This window comes from Rattus norvegicus, chromosome 16 (assembly GCF_021556685.1).
Source record: "Rattus norvegicus strain SHRSP/BbbUtx chromosome 16, alternate assembly SHRSP_T2T, whole genome shotgun sequence".
NCBI classification, from domain to species: domain Eukaryota; kingdom Metazoa; phylum Chordata; class Mammalia; order Rodentia; family Muridae; genus Rattus; species Rattus norvegicus.
Genome location: NC_141549.1, coordinates 82,662,796 through 82,678,701, shown reverse-complemented (window position 1 = coordinate 82,678,701; position 15,906 = coordinate 82,662,796). Strand labels below are relative to the sequence as shown.

General features: G+C 47.0%; 2 protein-coding genes across 6 annotated transcripts in view; one reads left to right on the top strand and one right to left on the bottom strand.

Annotated features, from left to right (window-relative positions):
- The window catches only part of Erich1 (glutamate-rich 1), a gene marked incomplete at its 5' end in the record, with an annotated part of 52,793,804 nt that overhangs the window by 985,662 nt on the left and 51,792,236 nt on the right, over window positions 1–15,906 (bottom strand).
- The window catches only part of Myom2 (myomesin 2), a 73,130-nt gene that overhangs the window by 12,870 nt on the left and 44,354 nt on the right, over window positions 1–15,906 (top strand). For all 6 annotated transcript variants that reach the window (XM_087588531.1, XM_087588528.1, XM_087588527.1 and 3 more), the window contains 7 exon segments: window positions 429–521; window positions 7,481–7,569; window positions 7,661–7,711; window positions 10,913–11,077; window positions 11,223–11,384; window positions 13,824–13,965; window positions 15,417–15,616. In XM_087588531.1, the coding sequence (XP_087444657.1) occupies window positions 429–521; window positions 7,481–7,569; window positions 7,661–7,711; window positions 10,913–11,077; window positions 11,223–11,384; window positions 13,824–13,965; window positions 15,417–15,616 (902 nt within the window).

Below are 15,906 nucleotides of genomic sequence, written 5' to 3'. Positions count from 1 at the left end.
AGGAGGGATACCAAGGTTTGCCCAGCTGTAATACAGCCTGTGGGTGGCTGAACTCTGCTTTATAGGCTGGGGGCAGGGGGCTTGGAGCTTCCAAAACTAAGGATTTATGTACTCTGTGATATTTTCCTCATAGGCTCCACAACTACAATGTAGCCTGTTAGACCAGGCTGGGACCTGGCTAGCATCAGCTACATTTCTTTCTAAATGGAACAATAACTTCTGAGTTCACAAGATATGTGGATTCAAGTAGATATGTCTGTTTGGATGGCACAACTCCTGCCTCCTGTGGAAGGGCTAGCTAGATCAGAGCACCTTGTCCTAGTGGACGGGGAAAGAGGAACTGACGTTTCTTAGAGTGCAAAGGAGCCTGGGACAAAACTGCAAGAGCATATCTGCCTGCATACCAAATGAATGCTTCCCTCCACCAGGTACAAAGACGGCAGTCTGATCTGCCAGGCAGGGGAGCCAGGCAAGTACCGGATTGAGAGCAGGTACGGAGTGCACACTCTGGAGATCAACAGGTGAGGATACACAGTCGGTGTGTGCCAGGGCCGCATCCTATAACCATGTACAAACGTAAAGCAGAAGCCGGCTGGGAGAGGTGGTAAAACCCTGATCCCTATACTCGGGAGGTCAAGACAGAGAAATCAGTATGTCTGGGCCAGCTTGATTGACAGGGGTGACGGGAAGAGTCACAGGATGGCACACACAGGCTACACTCAGACACACAGACACACACAGACAGACTCATCCTTCCTGTATTTTTGCCTAGATGTTGGCTTAGAATGAAAAGTTTTCTTCTTCACTAAAATATTTTAATACTGTATTGGGTTTTGTAGAAGATGAAATGATTCTGATGTTTGTTCCCGATGGCACGGTAGATTCATTCATTCCAAGACAGACAGTGGAGAAGTATGTTCAGCCCCTAGCAGATCTGGAGCAGGGCACCAGAGCCAAGAAGAGGGTGTGGTCCACGGATGGAAAGCTAAAGCAGGAAGCTCCTGGGGGGAGGGGTAGTAGATAAGCACACCCAGCAGGATTCTATCATTCATTCATTCATTCATTTATTCATTCATTCATTCACTATTCATTTATTCATTAAATCCCAATTGCAGCCCCCACCTCTTTTCCTCCCAGTCCTCCCCCATTACCGACTTATAAGAGAATGAGAAGCCCTTGCTGCCTCCTCCCCTCATCCCCCAACACCCCCCCCCCCCCCCGTCTAGTGGGTACCACCCTGCCTTAGGATATCAAGTTGCAGCAGGAGGCTGGGGTGACCAGCCATTCATTGATGGAAATGGATAAGGGGCTCCATTAAAAATGGAGGAAGGGGCCACATGACTGGGCTGTGTTTTAGAGGCCCTGCCCTAACAGAAACCTGCTTTGACTGGAAGCCTTCTGTCAGGGCCTGACCCTGCAGCTGAGGTAGATTTTTCTTTCCGCCTCTCAGCTTTTCTTCCTCTTCCTATGTGCTTCCTTGTGACTCCTGCTTCTCTGTGGGGCAGACTTTCCCATCCCTGAGATCATTTTGGTGGCCTGAGGACAGTGTAGTGCTGTCCCTGAGCCACGCAGGACTGTGGGCCCCTCCCTTCCCTGTGTAAGAGCCACACCTCCACAGCTGTCCAGTCCCTGCTAAGCTGGAAGCCCCGCCCCCCTGATAAGCTTGGACTCCTAGCCTCATAGTTGATTGGTTTCTTCTGTCGTTCATTGAAAGCCAAATGAGTGCCAGGTGCTGTTCTAGGTGATATGGTACGTAGGTGGCCACCAAAACTGAACTTGCTCTCTGGCGTCCAGGAGGTGTCCTGTATTGACAATAGCTGAATAACAGGCAGACGAGGGGAGAACTAGGTCTAGGGTGGCAGGTCATGGATAATGGGGACTGGGGGCAACTTTCTCGGGTGGAGTTTCCAAGGTGAAAGGGTAGTGGGTAGGATCTGGGTGTCTGAGTGAAGAATCTCCAACAGTTTCTTGAAGTGCACAGGTGCTGGGGCTGAAAGGGGAAGGAGAAATGGTGACTAGAGATAGGACTGTAGCCCAGGGGACCTGCAGAACGGGGAGGATGCTAGCTTGGCTGAAGCTAAAAGGGGTCTTAGAAGCTGAGGTGAACAGACAGGATCCCCATGGGTGACCAGTGTCAAGCTCACACTGAAACTCAAGAATAAGGAACCATATGTGGAGTAGCGAATGAGAGGGAACCAGGAGACTTCGGGTAGTCACGTGTCCCTGGTGGAGGCATACAGCTCGGGGAGAAGTCAGTTGGGTGGGCGGTCTCCAGAGCACAGGCACTCTGTGGACAGCAGCTCTTCCCTTGACATCCAAGGGTCAGTGGGCAGTAATCCTGTGCCAGTTTTCTCGGGGACAACACTGATGTCAGCTTATCTGGTCCCTGGGGTAGGTGCTGTCTGACCGGCAGGCCTGGGTAGGTTGGATTTGAATGAGCATGAAAATAGTCACACCCTGACCCAATGTTGGCACTAATCAGACTTTACATCCAGAATAACATTGGCTTTAAACAGTGAAGAAACACCTAGAATAAACTAAGCTAATTGGCCCTGGAAGGCCATGATGGAATGATCCAGAAACCCAGGTCTCTTGACTTACACTTGCCAAGACCAACAGATCTCTTCGTTTTCTTCCTCTCTCTCCTGGGATGCCCTTAGCAGAACAAGGGAATTGCATATTCTCCAGGAAAAGAGCGTTAGGAAACCCCACAAATTATAGCTCAGCTCAGCTGTTCTTTCCAAAGTGCTGAGCTACAGATCATCTGATCTGGGGTGTGTCTGCGCTGTGGAATGCCTTGTCCTCCTCTCTAGCTGGCTGTGGAATGAGCTTTTCCTTGTATTCTGAGGTGACATTTACTCCTACGGATACACTCCGGCTTCTGCAGCTGAATCCTGAAGTCACTTAACAACTCCTTGGTACTGTTTGAACTTGAACTTGCAGCCTGCACCATGGTACAAATACTCACACATTTTCATCTGGCTGCTGTAAAGAGATCCTCCTTCTCCCCCGTCCCCTTTCCCCCAAAGGGTTTTTTTCTCTCTGATTCTGAGTGGCATTCAGAACAGCCCCTTTCACTTCTTGTTTGCAGCGTGGCCACCACCATCTGCTCTTGCAGAATGCTTTCGTGACTCAACTTTTCTTAAGCTCCTTTCAGACTTTGGTATGGAAAGTCAGATGAGTTAACCCCCGAGTCAGATTTCTACTTACGTCTACCACCAATGAGGAAGTCGCTTACAATGCTGCCCGCCCATCTTTAGAAAAGATAACATTTCATTAATTCTCGAAGGAAGCTCTGTTGAGGCGGGGTTTTTTTGTTTGTTTGTTTGTTTTTGTTTCATTTTGTTCTGTTTTTTTTTTTACACTGGGACTCTGAGAGGCAAACGTGCCCCCATGGAAGTAAAAATTGAGACCAAAAAAAAAAAAAAAATCCTCCTATTCTGGGAACCCATCCCAACAGAAAGTAAAACCTCTCAAGTTCTCTCAGCATGAAGCAAAGGCTAGATTTAGAATCTGGGTTTGCTGAACACTCCCCGTGAGGCCCCGAGGAGCAGAAGGGAACGGAAGGTCCACCTGGGACACGCTGAGGATGAGGTCAGAGTTCACCAAGTTAAGCCTTCGGTGAAGTCAGAGTTTGGTGCGGTTCCCAGAACCATTCAGACGTCCTCTCTGCCTCCCGTTCTGCCCCTGCCCTAGGCACCCTGTTTCCTACAATTCTACCACACCCAGCGGTAGAACATTACAGTGTTCACTTCTATGCATGCATGGGTATTCACTGTGTACACGCATACCACTGTTCCAATGTTTTGTGTATGACAAAACACCCAGGAGCACAATGAACAAGACAAAGCAAGATCCTAGAAGCTCTAACCTGCACCCTGCCCACCCGGCACTCATCTGGATGCGCCCAATTCTAGACAACAGGTGTCATAAACCAAGGGGGTCTCATCTTTTGGCAGGTCACGGCTTTCTTACTGATGGGAAGGAAGCTGTGGTCCATGCCGTCTGAGCCTGCTTTCCTAGGCACAGGCGCACACAGTGGCTCAGCTCCAGAGGAGGAAGCATCTCTCCCATCAGACGCTCTCCTAACTCCTGCCATTGTGCCCTTGCTCAGGGATAGAAGTGCTAATGGGTGAACAGAGGAGCTAATCAGCGCTAATGCGTTAGGTGGCGCTGTCCCATCTTCATGCCCCAGCCTAGGGCAAGCTGGGAGTTGAGGAGAGGCTGCTGGTGACCACTTCAACCTTTTGTTCCTGTCACCAGTGGTCCACTTGATGACAAGCTTTGTCTCTTCTGTGCCCTATCAGCTCCTCCTTACTCGGGAACACCTCAGAGGGTTTGCAGGAGTTCTGGGGAAGAAAGGCAGCTTTGTGCAGGGGAGCAGGGACGCTCTCCCAACTTTAGGTGCAGGGATGGAGCCAATGAACCTTAAGTGATGACGATGGCTCGTACTTGTTTATAAAACTTCGAGACTTTTTCAAGTACGTTGTCTCGATCGTCAAAGTCACCCTTATAAAGCACTTTAGGAGTTTAATACCTTTGGAGAGAGGGATAACGTTGAGAGATGAGGATTGAGAGCTGACTCGAGGCAGTGCAGGGTACCAAGGTGTCACGGCTGTACTATTATAGCCTCGGCGACCATGTTTTCTATGCTCGTTCATTTTGACCAGTATCGAGAATGACCCTGACTTGCCAGGAGGAGCAGTTATAAACAGAAACAAGATTTTACCTTGAACTCAAAGGACATCCCCCAATTAAACAGAGCTGGTCGAAGCTTGCTGAGGTCTAGGCACAGACAGATGACGTACTATATAAATCGTACCGTACAGAGTTCTCAGCACTGTCCTAAGCTGTGCAAGCAGGACGTGCCATGGCCGAGCACAGGCATTTACTGTGGGTTTAGACGTAGATGAAATTTGCAGCGTGAGCAATGAAACTTGGTTTGGAAACCACCATATTAACAGGAAGGACTCTTGACGGAACTGGAGATGGTGCGATCTATGCTGTTGACCGGATACCCAGGTACTGTCTGTGTCCACACGCCTCTGAGGTCTCTCCCTGGCTCAGGTGTTAATCCTCTTTTCAGCTCTGAGGACGGGGTGATCTCCAGGGCCAAGGGCAGTCTTTTTTTCCCCTCTGGGATCCTCCTGGAAATCCTGCCCAAGTTTCCCCATGATCTCTGCTCTCTGCTGGGTGGTTGCTCTGCGTGTTGTGTTCCTACTTCCAAGCTTCCTCTGTGCCACCTTTTAGCCCCTGTTAGGCTCAGTTGGTCACTGCAGGAGACTGCCTCTTTCCATTAGCTTCCCAGGACCTCCAGCCACGCCCGTGGTCAGCAAGCTGTCATTTTCCCCATTGGCTGTGCTATTGCTAGCGGAGGTGGGCATCAGTGAGGTGAACATCCACAATGAGGAACTTTCTGCTGCACCTTACACTGTTCTTTTGCACTGATGTAGAAGTGTCTGCAGAATTTCAAACTGCATAGCTGATCCGGATCAGGCCAGCGCTGCCCTGGGCTGGTGGGTGGCAGCTGGCAGTCATTCCTCCCAGGTGAACGGAACGCTATGTGCTGTTGTGAGTGTCCAGATGGACGGGGCTGGGTTGATTCCTGCAGGCAGTGGCATTGAAAGGGGGCCAGACGTCACGTCTGACACAGCAAAAGTGGGTTGAACTCCCGAGAGAAAAGAAAGGAGTTGGCAGGCGGTATGGGTGTCTGAAAATTCTCTCCCCTTTCCTAGAGATATTAAATTCTTTGGTCAAAGAAAATATTGGCAGCTTCAAAAGCTATATCGAAGAGAGTTAGATGACCAAGAACGGGGCTTTCTTTGTTCCTGGGAATGCTGGCTTAATTTACTTTAAAGTAAATTAAGGAAAGACTTGGGTAAAGTTTTCCTTTCTCAAAAGTGAACTTGTACTATCCCCCCCCCCCCCATCTTGGAGGGAAGCAGCAGCAGGAATGTGGCCTTCAGAGCCATGGGGATCTTGTTTTCCAATCTCTCCAAGCGCCAAATTCTAGGATCCGAGACAATGTTATATAAGACAGTGGCTAAGGGTTGTGGTATTGGAAATATGGCTCAGACAATAGAGTGCTGGCAAGTGTGAAGACCTGAGTTTGATTTCCAGAATCTACATGAAAGAGTGGGCGCGTGCTCAGAATCCCAGTGCCGGTGAGGCATGGCCATGTGGAAACCTCAGGCTTTCTGGTCTACCTAGCCTAGTTTAATCCTAAGCTCTAGGACAATGAGAAACCGTGTCTCAAAAATCAAAAGTCGGTAGCTAAAGGATGGACTCCGGAGGATGACCTCTGGCTCTCGTATGCATGTACACACGTGTATATATATATATATATATATATATATATATGTACATAAGTATGAGTGCATGTATGCACACACAGGAGAGAAAGTGAGAGCAAGAACCCCTGCCCTCACCGCCTCCCACCCCCCATCCCCAACAAGGACCCAACAGAGAACCTGGCATAAATCAGACTACAGAAAGCTGCCTGCTTCTCTTTTGTCAGATGAAGTGGGAAGTCGAAAGGGTGTGAGTTCACAAGCACAGAAGTGACCTCACTTCTGAAGGATGGGCGTGGGAGACGGGAACTCTGCACCAGAGAGTTCAGGACCTTGCCATTTTAAGGTCATGGTCTTCCTGGGACAGACACGTACGCACATCTTAGGTGGGGTTGAGCCTTAGTGTTTTAATGATGCCTGTGTGGGTCATTCCAGTCTGGAGATTGTATACCATTTGCAATTCTCAACATCAGCTACTGGCTTGGAAGTCCTTCTGGGGGATGAGGTGGGGTTCTGGATCTGCTTAACTTGACCAGTAGGATGCTCCATGCTTAGGAAGGCTCATGAGTTTCTGCTCAGATCTTAAACACAAGTTCTGGTTCCTGCCAGGGGCTCCAATGAGCTCTCAGCAGCTGGTTTGTTGCTGTGATATCAGAAGCATTTAGAACATGGCAGTGATGGGCACATTCTCAAGACATCATAGAAGTCAGAACCAATTGCCACCTTCTGGGACACCTTGAGTCAGGGAGAGATCAATCCGCCCCAGGCAGGAAACTTCTCTTTCTAGAACAGTGGCAGGACTCTCCCAAACATGGGTTTTTATCGTCCCAGCAGGAAGGGTTCTTCTGTGGCCCAAGGTCCCAGAAACTTCCCAGTGACCCAGTAAAACAACAGGCTAGGCTGAAAAACAAGGTCAGGCAGACCAGCGATTTCTCCTTGAGAGGGAAATAAACAATTCCTGGAAGCACTTCTACCCGTCCTTTCTGAGAGTGCAGGTTTGGCATAGGCTGGGGTCAGGCGTTCATTAGTATCTATAATTAATACTATGCCCTGCCCTGCGTTCCAAGGTAGAGCTGGCGTTGTTTTCTAATAAATCACAAGTGATGGGTTCGCTTTCTAGGAATGCTTTGTTCAAGTTCAGGATGTCGACTGTGTCAGAGCCTCTCACAAATGTGCTTTCTCTCCCAAAGGGCCGACTTTGAGGACACAGCGACCTATTCAGCAGTAGCAACGAATCCCCATGGACAAGTGTCTACCAATGCTGCGGTGGTGGTGAGAAGTGCGTTCCTGCTGTCTGCCCCTGGGTAGGGGAAAGCCTTTGTTTTTGCCTGTCTCTTTCTGTACCACATTCACCCAATTTCCCCCCACAGGGTACCGAGGAGATGAGGAGCCCTACCACTCAGTAGGACTCCCAATTGGATGTAAGTACACCTGAGTGTCTTTGTCTCAAAAGATGTTTAGTGACATAGCAGGGAGGTGAGAAGAGGTTTTTTTTTTTTTTTTTTTTTTCAGAGTAAAATCTTCATTAAACTTTCTAATACCTTTCTGGGTTTCCCTCAGCCAGGGTTAGTATGGGACAATTTTTCTCTACTCAAAAGCTGATGCTTTTAGACACAGCCGAAACCATCACCTGTAGAGCGAATATATCTGAATTGGAAAAAGAAATGAACAGAAATTCCTAAGCAGATTTATGGTGGCACCATATCTCATGCATGGGGATGCTACATGCTCCTGAAAGTCCCCAGGCCATTCACACAGAGCAGTTACCTGAGACCTAAACAGGACACACAGCCAGGATATGTGGAGAATGGTACACACTGCCTCAGAATCCAACAAACTTCTTCCTCATGAGTGGTACTCAGAAGCATGTGGCCCTTGCTCTGTTGTCAATGGCAACACCGATCTGCTTGCCTTTAAACACCATGTACCTATTGTAGCGCTAGGAAAATGTTAGCGATTTCCCCCAAAACTGACAGGGAGCTGATCTGATGCAATCACAGTAGGGCCTTTTTATTTGAGCTAGCTAGGGGCCACCAAGCACACTGTCATGTAGGATGGTTTTGATGGGGGGGGGGTCCCGCAAGGCTTTATAGAAAGCTACAAGTGGTGTGTGTGTGTGTGTTTGTGTGTGTGTGTGTGTGTGTGTGTGTGTGTGTGTGTGTGTAAGTGTCTAATTGGAGAGCTACCATGGCCTTGAACATAATTGGCTGGTGCTAGGAGTCATATCATAAACAATTTCTGCTTCCCTCTGCATTGGTGGTTGCTAGGCCTCATGTATAAATGGAACCCTGACCAGGACAAAGCCCACAAGGAAATTCAATTATGGGAGAAGCACAGGCCAAACTTAAACCTTGCCCTTAAACCATATGTGATCTACATTTGAAGTAGGTCTTCTCTGGTGGCCTCAGCCTGGTGGCCTTCCTCACCTGGTCCAGGTCAGGGGGTGTGAGTTTGTAACCTGGGGATACAGATCTGTTGGGGTAGTAACCTGGAGACATTGATCTTGTTGGGGGTATAATCTGGAGACACAGGTCTTGGGGGTGATGCTAGAGACTGGAGCTAGGCTCGGGTTTTGTTGGGGGGTAACTTGGAAACTGATGCTAGGTATCTGCCTGAAAGTTTACCTGAGTTCAAGCTTAGGTTGGGTTCTCTAAAATGGAGTCTGAATTTAATGGATTTGGCCTCTCCCTATCAGCAAGTAGACTCCTTGGACATAGTGACCTATGGTACCCTGTCACAAGATATGCATTTCCCTGTGACCCAGGCTGGGCTTTCCCTGGGAGGCCCAAGAGCTGTGCTGACCTGGACCAGGTGAGGAAGGCCACCAGGCTGAGGCCACCAGAGAAGACCTACTTCAAATGTAGATCACATATGGTTTAAGGGCAAGGTTTAAGTTTGGCCTGTGCTTCTCCCATAATTGAATTTCCTTGTGGGCTTTGTCCTGGTCAGGGTTCCATTTATACATGAGGCCTAATCACGAAGAATTTCCTGAGGGTAGATCTTTTGGCAACCACCAAATATATATTCAGTGCATGAGTTTTATTGGGTTGGGCCAACATCCAACCCTTGCCTGGTATTAAACCTCTCAGGAGCACGAGGCAGGCCAAGGTTGATACAGGGAGGTCTGTAGGTCTGGAGTCCCGAACACCTTGAATACTAGGATATTTGAGATTATCTGCCTTGCTGCAGGGTTTCTTTCATTAAAGTTTTATCTTTCTGAACAGAGAGACCTGACATATCTATGTTAGTTGCAAAATACTTTCAGATCACAATGACAGTAGATGGTCTTGTGTTCACTACACATTTCAGCAAATGTAAATTTATCTATCTATCTATCTATCTATCTATCTATCTATCTATCTATCTATCTACCTACCTATCTATTATCTATCTATCTATCTATCTATCTATCTATCTATCTATCTATCTATCTATCTCTGTCTGTCTGTCTGTCTGTCTTTTTGTCCATCTGTTTGTCTGTCTTTTTGTCTGTCTGTCTGTCTCTATATCTATCTATCTATCAATCATCTATCTATCTATCTATCTATCTATCTATCTATCTATCTATCTCTGTCTGTCTGTCTGTCTGTCTTTTTGTCCATCTGTTTGTCTGTCTTTTTGTCTGTCTGTCTGTCTGTCTCTATATCTATCTATCTATCAATCATCTATCTATCTATCTATCTATCTATCTATCTATCTCTGTCTGTCTGTTTGTCTGTCTGTCTATCTATTCTATCAATCTAGCTCTGTCTGTCTGCTTGTCTATCTCTATATCTATCTCTGTCTGTCTGTCTGTCTGTCTGTCTATATCTATCTATCTATCTATCTATCTATCTATCTATCTATCTATCTATCTATCTATCTACCTATCTCTATGTATTATCAGGTTTGCACTTTTGTGCTTAGTGTCAGGTTCACAGGGCACAGAGTCAATCCCTGTAAATTACACACAGTTCAGCCATGATTTAGCTATTCTTAAAGGACTGGAGCCATCATGGAGTTAGTAAGAACTTCCCAGCACACCACCCACCCTCCCAAGTCAAAACCACCATCTCCGTTTTGCAGATAGTTTCTGAACTTTCCCTACATGCATGCATTCCTAAACCACACATGCCTTTTGGTTTTAAAATTTTACATTTCAGATAAGTGGTTCACACCGGTGATCCCAGTACTTGGGATTCGGAAGCAAAAGGAGTGCAAGCTGAGGGCTAGCCTGAGCTACATACTAAGACCTTGGCTCAACAAAGACTTGAGGATATAGCTCAGTGGTAGAGTACTTGCCACTTGTACACAGTGGCTGTGTGTACCCAGCATGTGTAACCCCCTATACCAGAGATACAACAAGCAAATAAATAAAACCTATTGGTTTTCTTCTGAAGCACATACACTCCACCAGGATCATTTGCAGGGTTTATTCTGCTTCTAGTTGACATCTCCTGATCTAGCTAGTGCTCTCGCTGTGAAACGACACATGGATAAGAACAGTCCTACTGTTTACTCTAAAGAAGAAGATTCTGTAACTCCAGTGGGCGTGATTTGCCCAGAGTCACTCTTCGGGCTGAGGTGGGGTAAATCCTATGCTGTAAACACAGTAAGACTGACTATATTTCCTCCCGCCCCAGTGCCTCTCTCATCTGTGATCCCGTACACACATTTTGATGTCCAGTTTTTGGAGAAATTCGGGGTCACCTTCAGAAGAGAGGGCGAGACGGTCACACTCAAGTGCACATTATTGGTGACACCAGATCTGAAGAGGGTACAGCCTCGAGCCGAGTGGTACCGGGATGGTGAGTGTCATGGTGAATCAGGACGGGGGACACGGCTGACATGTTGTACACAGTCCAGCACTGACCTTGAACATCATCCCGGAGCCTCTGGGAGCAGATGGTGGGGAAGCACCTGAACCCATCTTGCCCTCTGATTCTGTTTCAGATGTGCTGCTGAAAGAGTCCAAGTGGACCAAGATGTTCTTCGGAGAAGGCCAGGCCTCACTGTCCTTCAGCCACCTGAACAAGGATGATGAGGGGCTTTACACCTTGAGGATCGTGTCCCGGGGTGGAGTCAGTGACCACAGCGCTTTCATGTTTGTCAGAGGTGCCTCAGTTGGGGTTGGGAGGAGGCAGTCTAAGAAAAAGATGGGAAAAAGCTGCAAAGCAGGAGGGGACAGGGAAGAGACACAGGAAAGGGGATGGCTGCCTTGGACATTGCACACTCTCCTGACAAGAAATAGCCCCCTCCAAAGTGCAAGGCATGTCAGTCATTATGACCCCGAGTTGTGAGTAAGCAGGACCCTCAGAGTAACCGTGCTGCATGCTCAACTCATGGAGGTGCAACGCTCCTTTAGACTCCAGTGCAACAGACTGACCTAGGTCTAGGACCCTGCAGTTCTATCCCTGCCGATTTACTTAATTCCTGTTTACTACGGTCGCAGCACGGCAGCACAGTTGCAGAGTGCCCTGGGTCTGACTGAATCCTCTGTCTTCTATCTAGCCTCCAGCACAGGCTCATCCCTCATTGAGGTGCTACCCTTAATTGTGTGATGGAGAAAGAAGTTCTTGATGTTCTGGGCACAGTGCCAGGCATTAGCAATGATGGCATGCATGTAAACACTTGTCATGTACACGTATGTAGGTGTGCATAGATAAGTGTGTTCATGCATGATCTGCACAGACCATTTAAAATTCTCATGATGCCATAAGTTGTTCTGTTTCCCAGCTGGAGACACCAAAGCTCAGAGAACTTGGCTATGCCTCCTGTAGAGGAACCAGGGTTAAATTTTGTTGGAGGTACAGAAGAGAGAGAGAGAGAGAGAGAGAGAGAGAGAGAGAGACAGAGAGAGAGAGAGAGAGAGAGAGAGACAGACACAGAGAGAGACAGAGAGAGACACACACACAGACACAGAGACAGAGAGACAGACACAGAGAGAGAGACATAGAGATAGAGACAGAGAGATAGACAGATAGACAGAGAGAAACAGACAGACAGACACACACAGAGACAGAGAGACAGAGAGAGACAGAGGCAGAGACAGAGAGACAGAGACAGAAAGACAGAGACAGACACACACAGAGACAGAGACAGAGAGACACAGAGAGAGACATAGAGATAGAGACAGAGAGATAGATAGACAGAGAGAAACAGACACACAGAGACAGAGAGACAGAGAGAGACAGAGGCAGAGACAGAGAGACAGAGACAGACAGACAGAGACAGAAAGACAGAGACAGACAGACGCACACAGAGACAGAGACACACAGAGAGAGATAGAGACAGAGAGACAGAGAGAAACAGACAGAGAGAGAGAGAGAGAGAGAGAGAGAGAGAGAGAGAGAGAGTTCCCTCTACAAAGCCCAGTGCTCTGTGTTCCTATCTCAGTTGCTTCGGCCCTGATCCACCCAGGCAGTCCTCTGCAGGCTCCTTCCTGAGCCTGTTGGGGTGACCCTGGCTATGGCTGCTGTCCCCTGGCCACCATACTTTCTGTCTTGCATAGCCAGTCATTTTTAGCTGCCCCCTCTGTTCATCCCCCTGCAGCTCCAGCTGTGGAGGGATACAAAAGCAACTGAGATGTTAGATATTTTGTTCCCCCTCTCAGTGGCAGTTAGAGCAGAGCTTCGCTGAGAGCTCTGCCATTAAATTATGTCACCCCAGGAACGAAAACATGCCTCTCACTCCAGCACGTCCCACAAGATCACAGAAGCACTCAAGGTTGTGGTTTCAGGCTCTCCCACAGAGTTTTGTGGGTTTTATTAGGGTCGTCATTTAAAGATACCTTCCATTCCCCTGTGTGTCTCTGGCAGGGTGTTTTGCACCATAGAAATGCAATGATTTCAAGCAGGTTTGAGTGTCTTGCTTACTCAGCACTACGAGCAGGAAGAACAGGACTCAAACCCCGGGGGAGTTCAAGCATTCTGATCACTTTCTGGAGGTTATGAATGGAGAAGAAACACTAGGCTTGATGTCAATAAATCCTTGTCCTTTAGTACACTGGGGAGGTTTATATCAGACTCCACAGAATGCTTAGACTTCTGTGGGTACACAGTAGCCATGGCTACTGAATAAATATGGATTTCAGATAAGAAAATCGAATGCTCAGTGTATTGACTTTCTAAGCTGCCACAGTGGCCTTCAGTGTGGGAAAACTTGACCTAGGCATTTGGCCACAAGTTATTCTTATTTTTCTGCTGAATCCTCACATTTTCTAAGAAATCTGAGCTATCAAGACATCTCCATTGGTATTTCTTAGGTGTTGCAAAGGCTAGCTCACCACCGTGACCAGATAAAATTAGGGAAAACTGAATTTTAATTTCGGGTCAAATTATTAAAAAGTCACAGAGGAGAAGATTAAGTATTCTAAGCTTTTTTTTTTTTTAAAGTGCACACCGACATTTATATTTTTTGATATCAGTCTTCTGGGTTAATAAACACATTCAAATACTTTAGAGATAAAGACCAAACTGAACAGAGAGGATGTGAGTTTGGAGGTCTGTGGGCAGGCTTGGCAGTAACCTCGGCAAACATATTTCCCCACCACAGATGCTGACCCGCTGGTCACAGGGGCTCCTGGGGCACCCATGGACCTGCAGTGCCATGATGCCAACCGAGACTATGTTATCGTGACTTGGAAACCACCCAACACCACTACTGAGAGCCCCGTCATTGGCTACTTCATTGACAAGTGAGTGTGTGCTGCGTTCCATCCATAGGGGCGGAACACAGGTGACCTTACAAAGGCAATGCATTTGGATGTGTAAAGTCACTGCAGGCTGACAGAACCATTCAGGAGAGTAGTACCACTTCGGTCTTCCAATGTCACTGATGAAGTAATTGGTAAATGACGCTATTAGGTGGAGCCCTGGGAGACCCCACAAGTCCAATCTGCAGGACAATCAGGGCAAGTGAGGTGGTATTTTTAAACACAAGTGTCCAACTCTATAACTTGAAGAGCTCAAAAGACTGATTTTTTTGACCTTTCATTTTTCTCCTGGGTATTTTACATAAAAGTCTGCATTTAAATTCCTTAGCCTATGATAAACAAAGGCTAATCTTGCCCATATTTCCGGGTTTCTGGATAGGACTATATTTTCAGAAGTCTTCTGAATTCTGCATGGGAAGGGTTCTAGAAAGTGGTATCTTACTCTTCAGTAGCCTAGGCTGGACCTTGGTAAGACATCAGCCCTGGCTCAGCTCAAGCGAGATGTATAGTGGAGACAGAGACGGAGATCAGTCCCCAGGCCTAATCTCACAAAGCTTCACCACCCCAGCTGCAAAAGGAATCAGTAACAATGTAGCTTGTCTTGTCCAACTTTGATGTAATGAGTTTTGCTTTATTTTTTATTTTGTTATATTTTATTATCATCTCTTAGAAGCCTGTTCTCTAATGAGAGAGGTAAAGAGAGAGGGAAGGCAGAAACTGGGAGGAGTAAATATGTTTGATAACCGTAATTACTTTAAATTATTTAAGTCACAAAGGTTGAAGTTATCTGTCTATCCATGTAACTGCATGTATGAGGCTATCTTTCTGTCATCTGCCCTTTTCTCATTGATCACCTATTATCTATCTATCTATCTATCTATCTATCTATCTATCTATCTATCATCTATCTAACATCTATCTATCTATCTATCTATCTATCTAACATCTATCTATCTATCTGATAATGTATCTGTCTGTTAATCTATCATCTATGTATCTGTCTTACCTATCATCTATTTTAATCTTATCCACTTTATCTTATCTATCATTTATTTACATCTCCACCTTATCTGCCTTACCCTCCAGCTGTTTCCCATCTTCTCATGATTTTTATCTATAACCCATCATTGATCATCTTCTAGCCTATCCTGCCTGACTTATCTCTATCTATCAGCTCCATCATCTATCTATTATCTCTCTCTATCCATTTATCCATCAGTCTGTTCACCTGTTCTCTATGGATGCATATAGAGATACCTATTGAGCTTACTAAATGTTTATTTAAGATTTATTGTATCACTATGAATAGAAGTCAGTATTTCAGCAGCGTGAGTTTATATCCAAATGGCGTGCTCCCCTGTGACGAATGCTCTACGAGAGCACACCCCTGAGTATTTGGTGGATTCCCATATACGCTTCTTTTTCATTTGAAGATGTGAGGTGGGAACTAACAACTGGGTTCAGTGCAATGACGCACCGGTAAAGATCTGCAAGTACCCCGTCACCGGACTTTTCGAAGGAAGATCGTACGTGTTCCGCGTGAGGGCTGTCAATAACGCCGGCATAAGCAGGCCTTCCAGGATCTCCGATGCTGTGGCTGCCCTTGACCCTGTGGACCTCAGAAGGTTGCAAGGTATGCTCACTTACGTCCCAGCAGTGACTGAGAACGTCCGGGACACCTGAGCATAGTTAGCTCTCTCTCTGTTACCCACTGCATGGGCGCCTTAAGCACAGCACCCCAGGATGAGTGTGGCAGGGCAATGTTTCCCCATTCTTGACGTCTCCATCAGCACTGTCATTAGACTTGGAGGCGATTGATGTTCTTTTAGGAATGGGAGGCAGCCAGGCAGAGCCTGTGTTTTACAGCAATACTTCTTACCTTTACCAATCACCGGAATCTAGGATGCTCAACCACATGCTTCC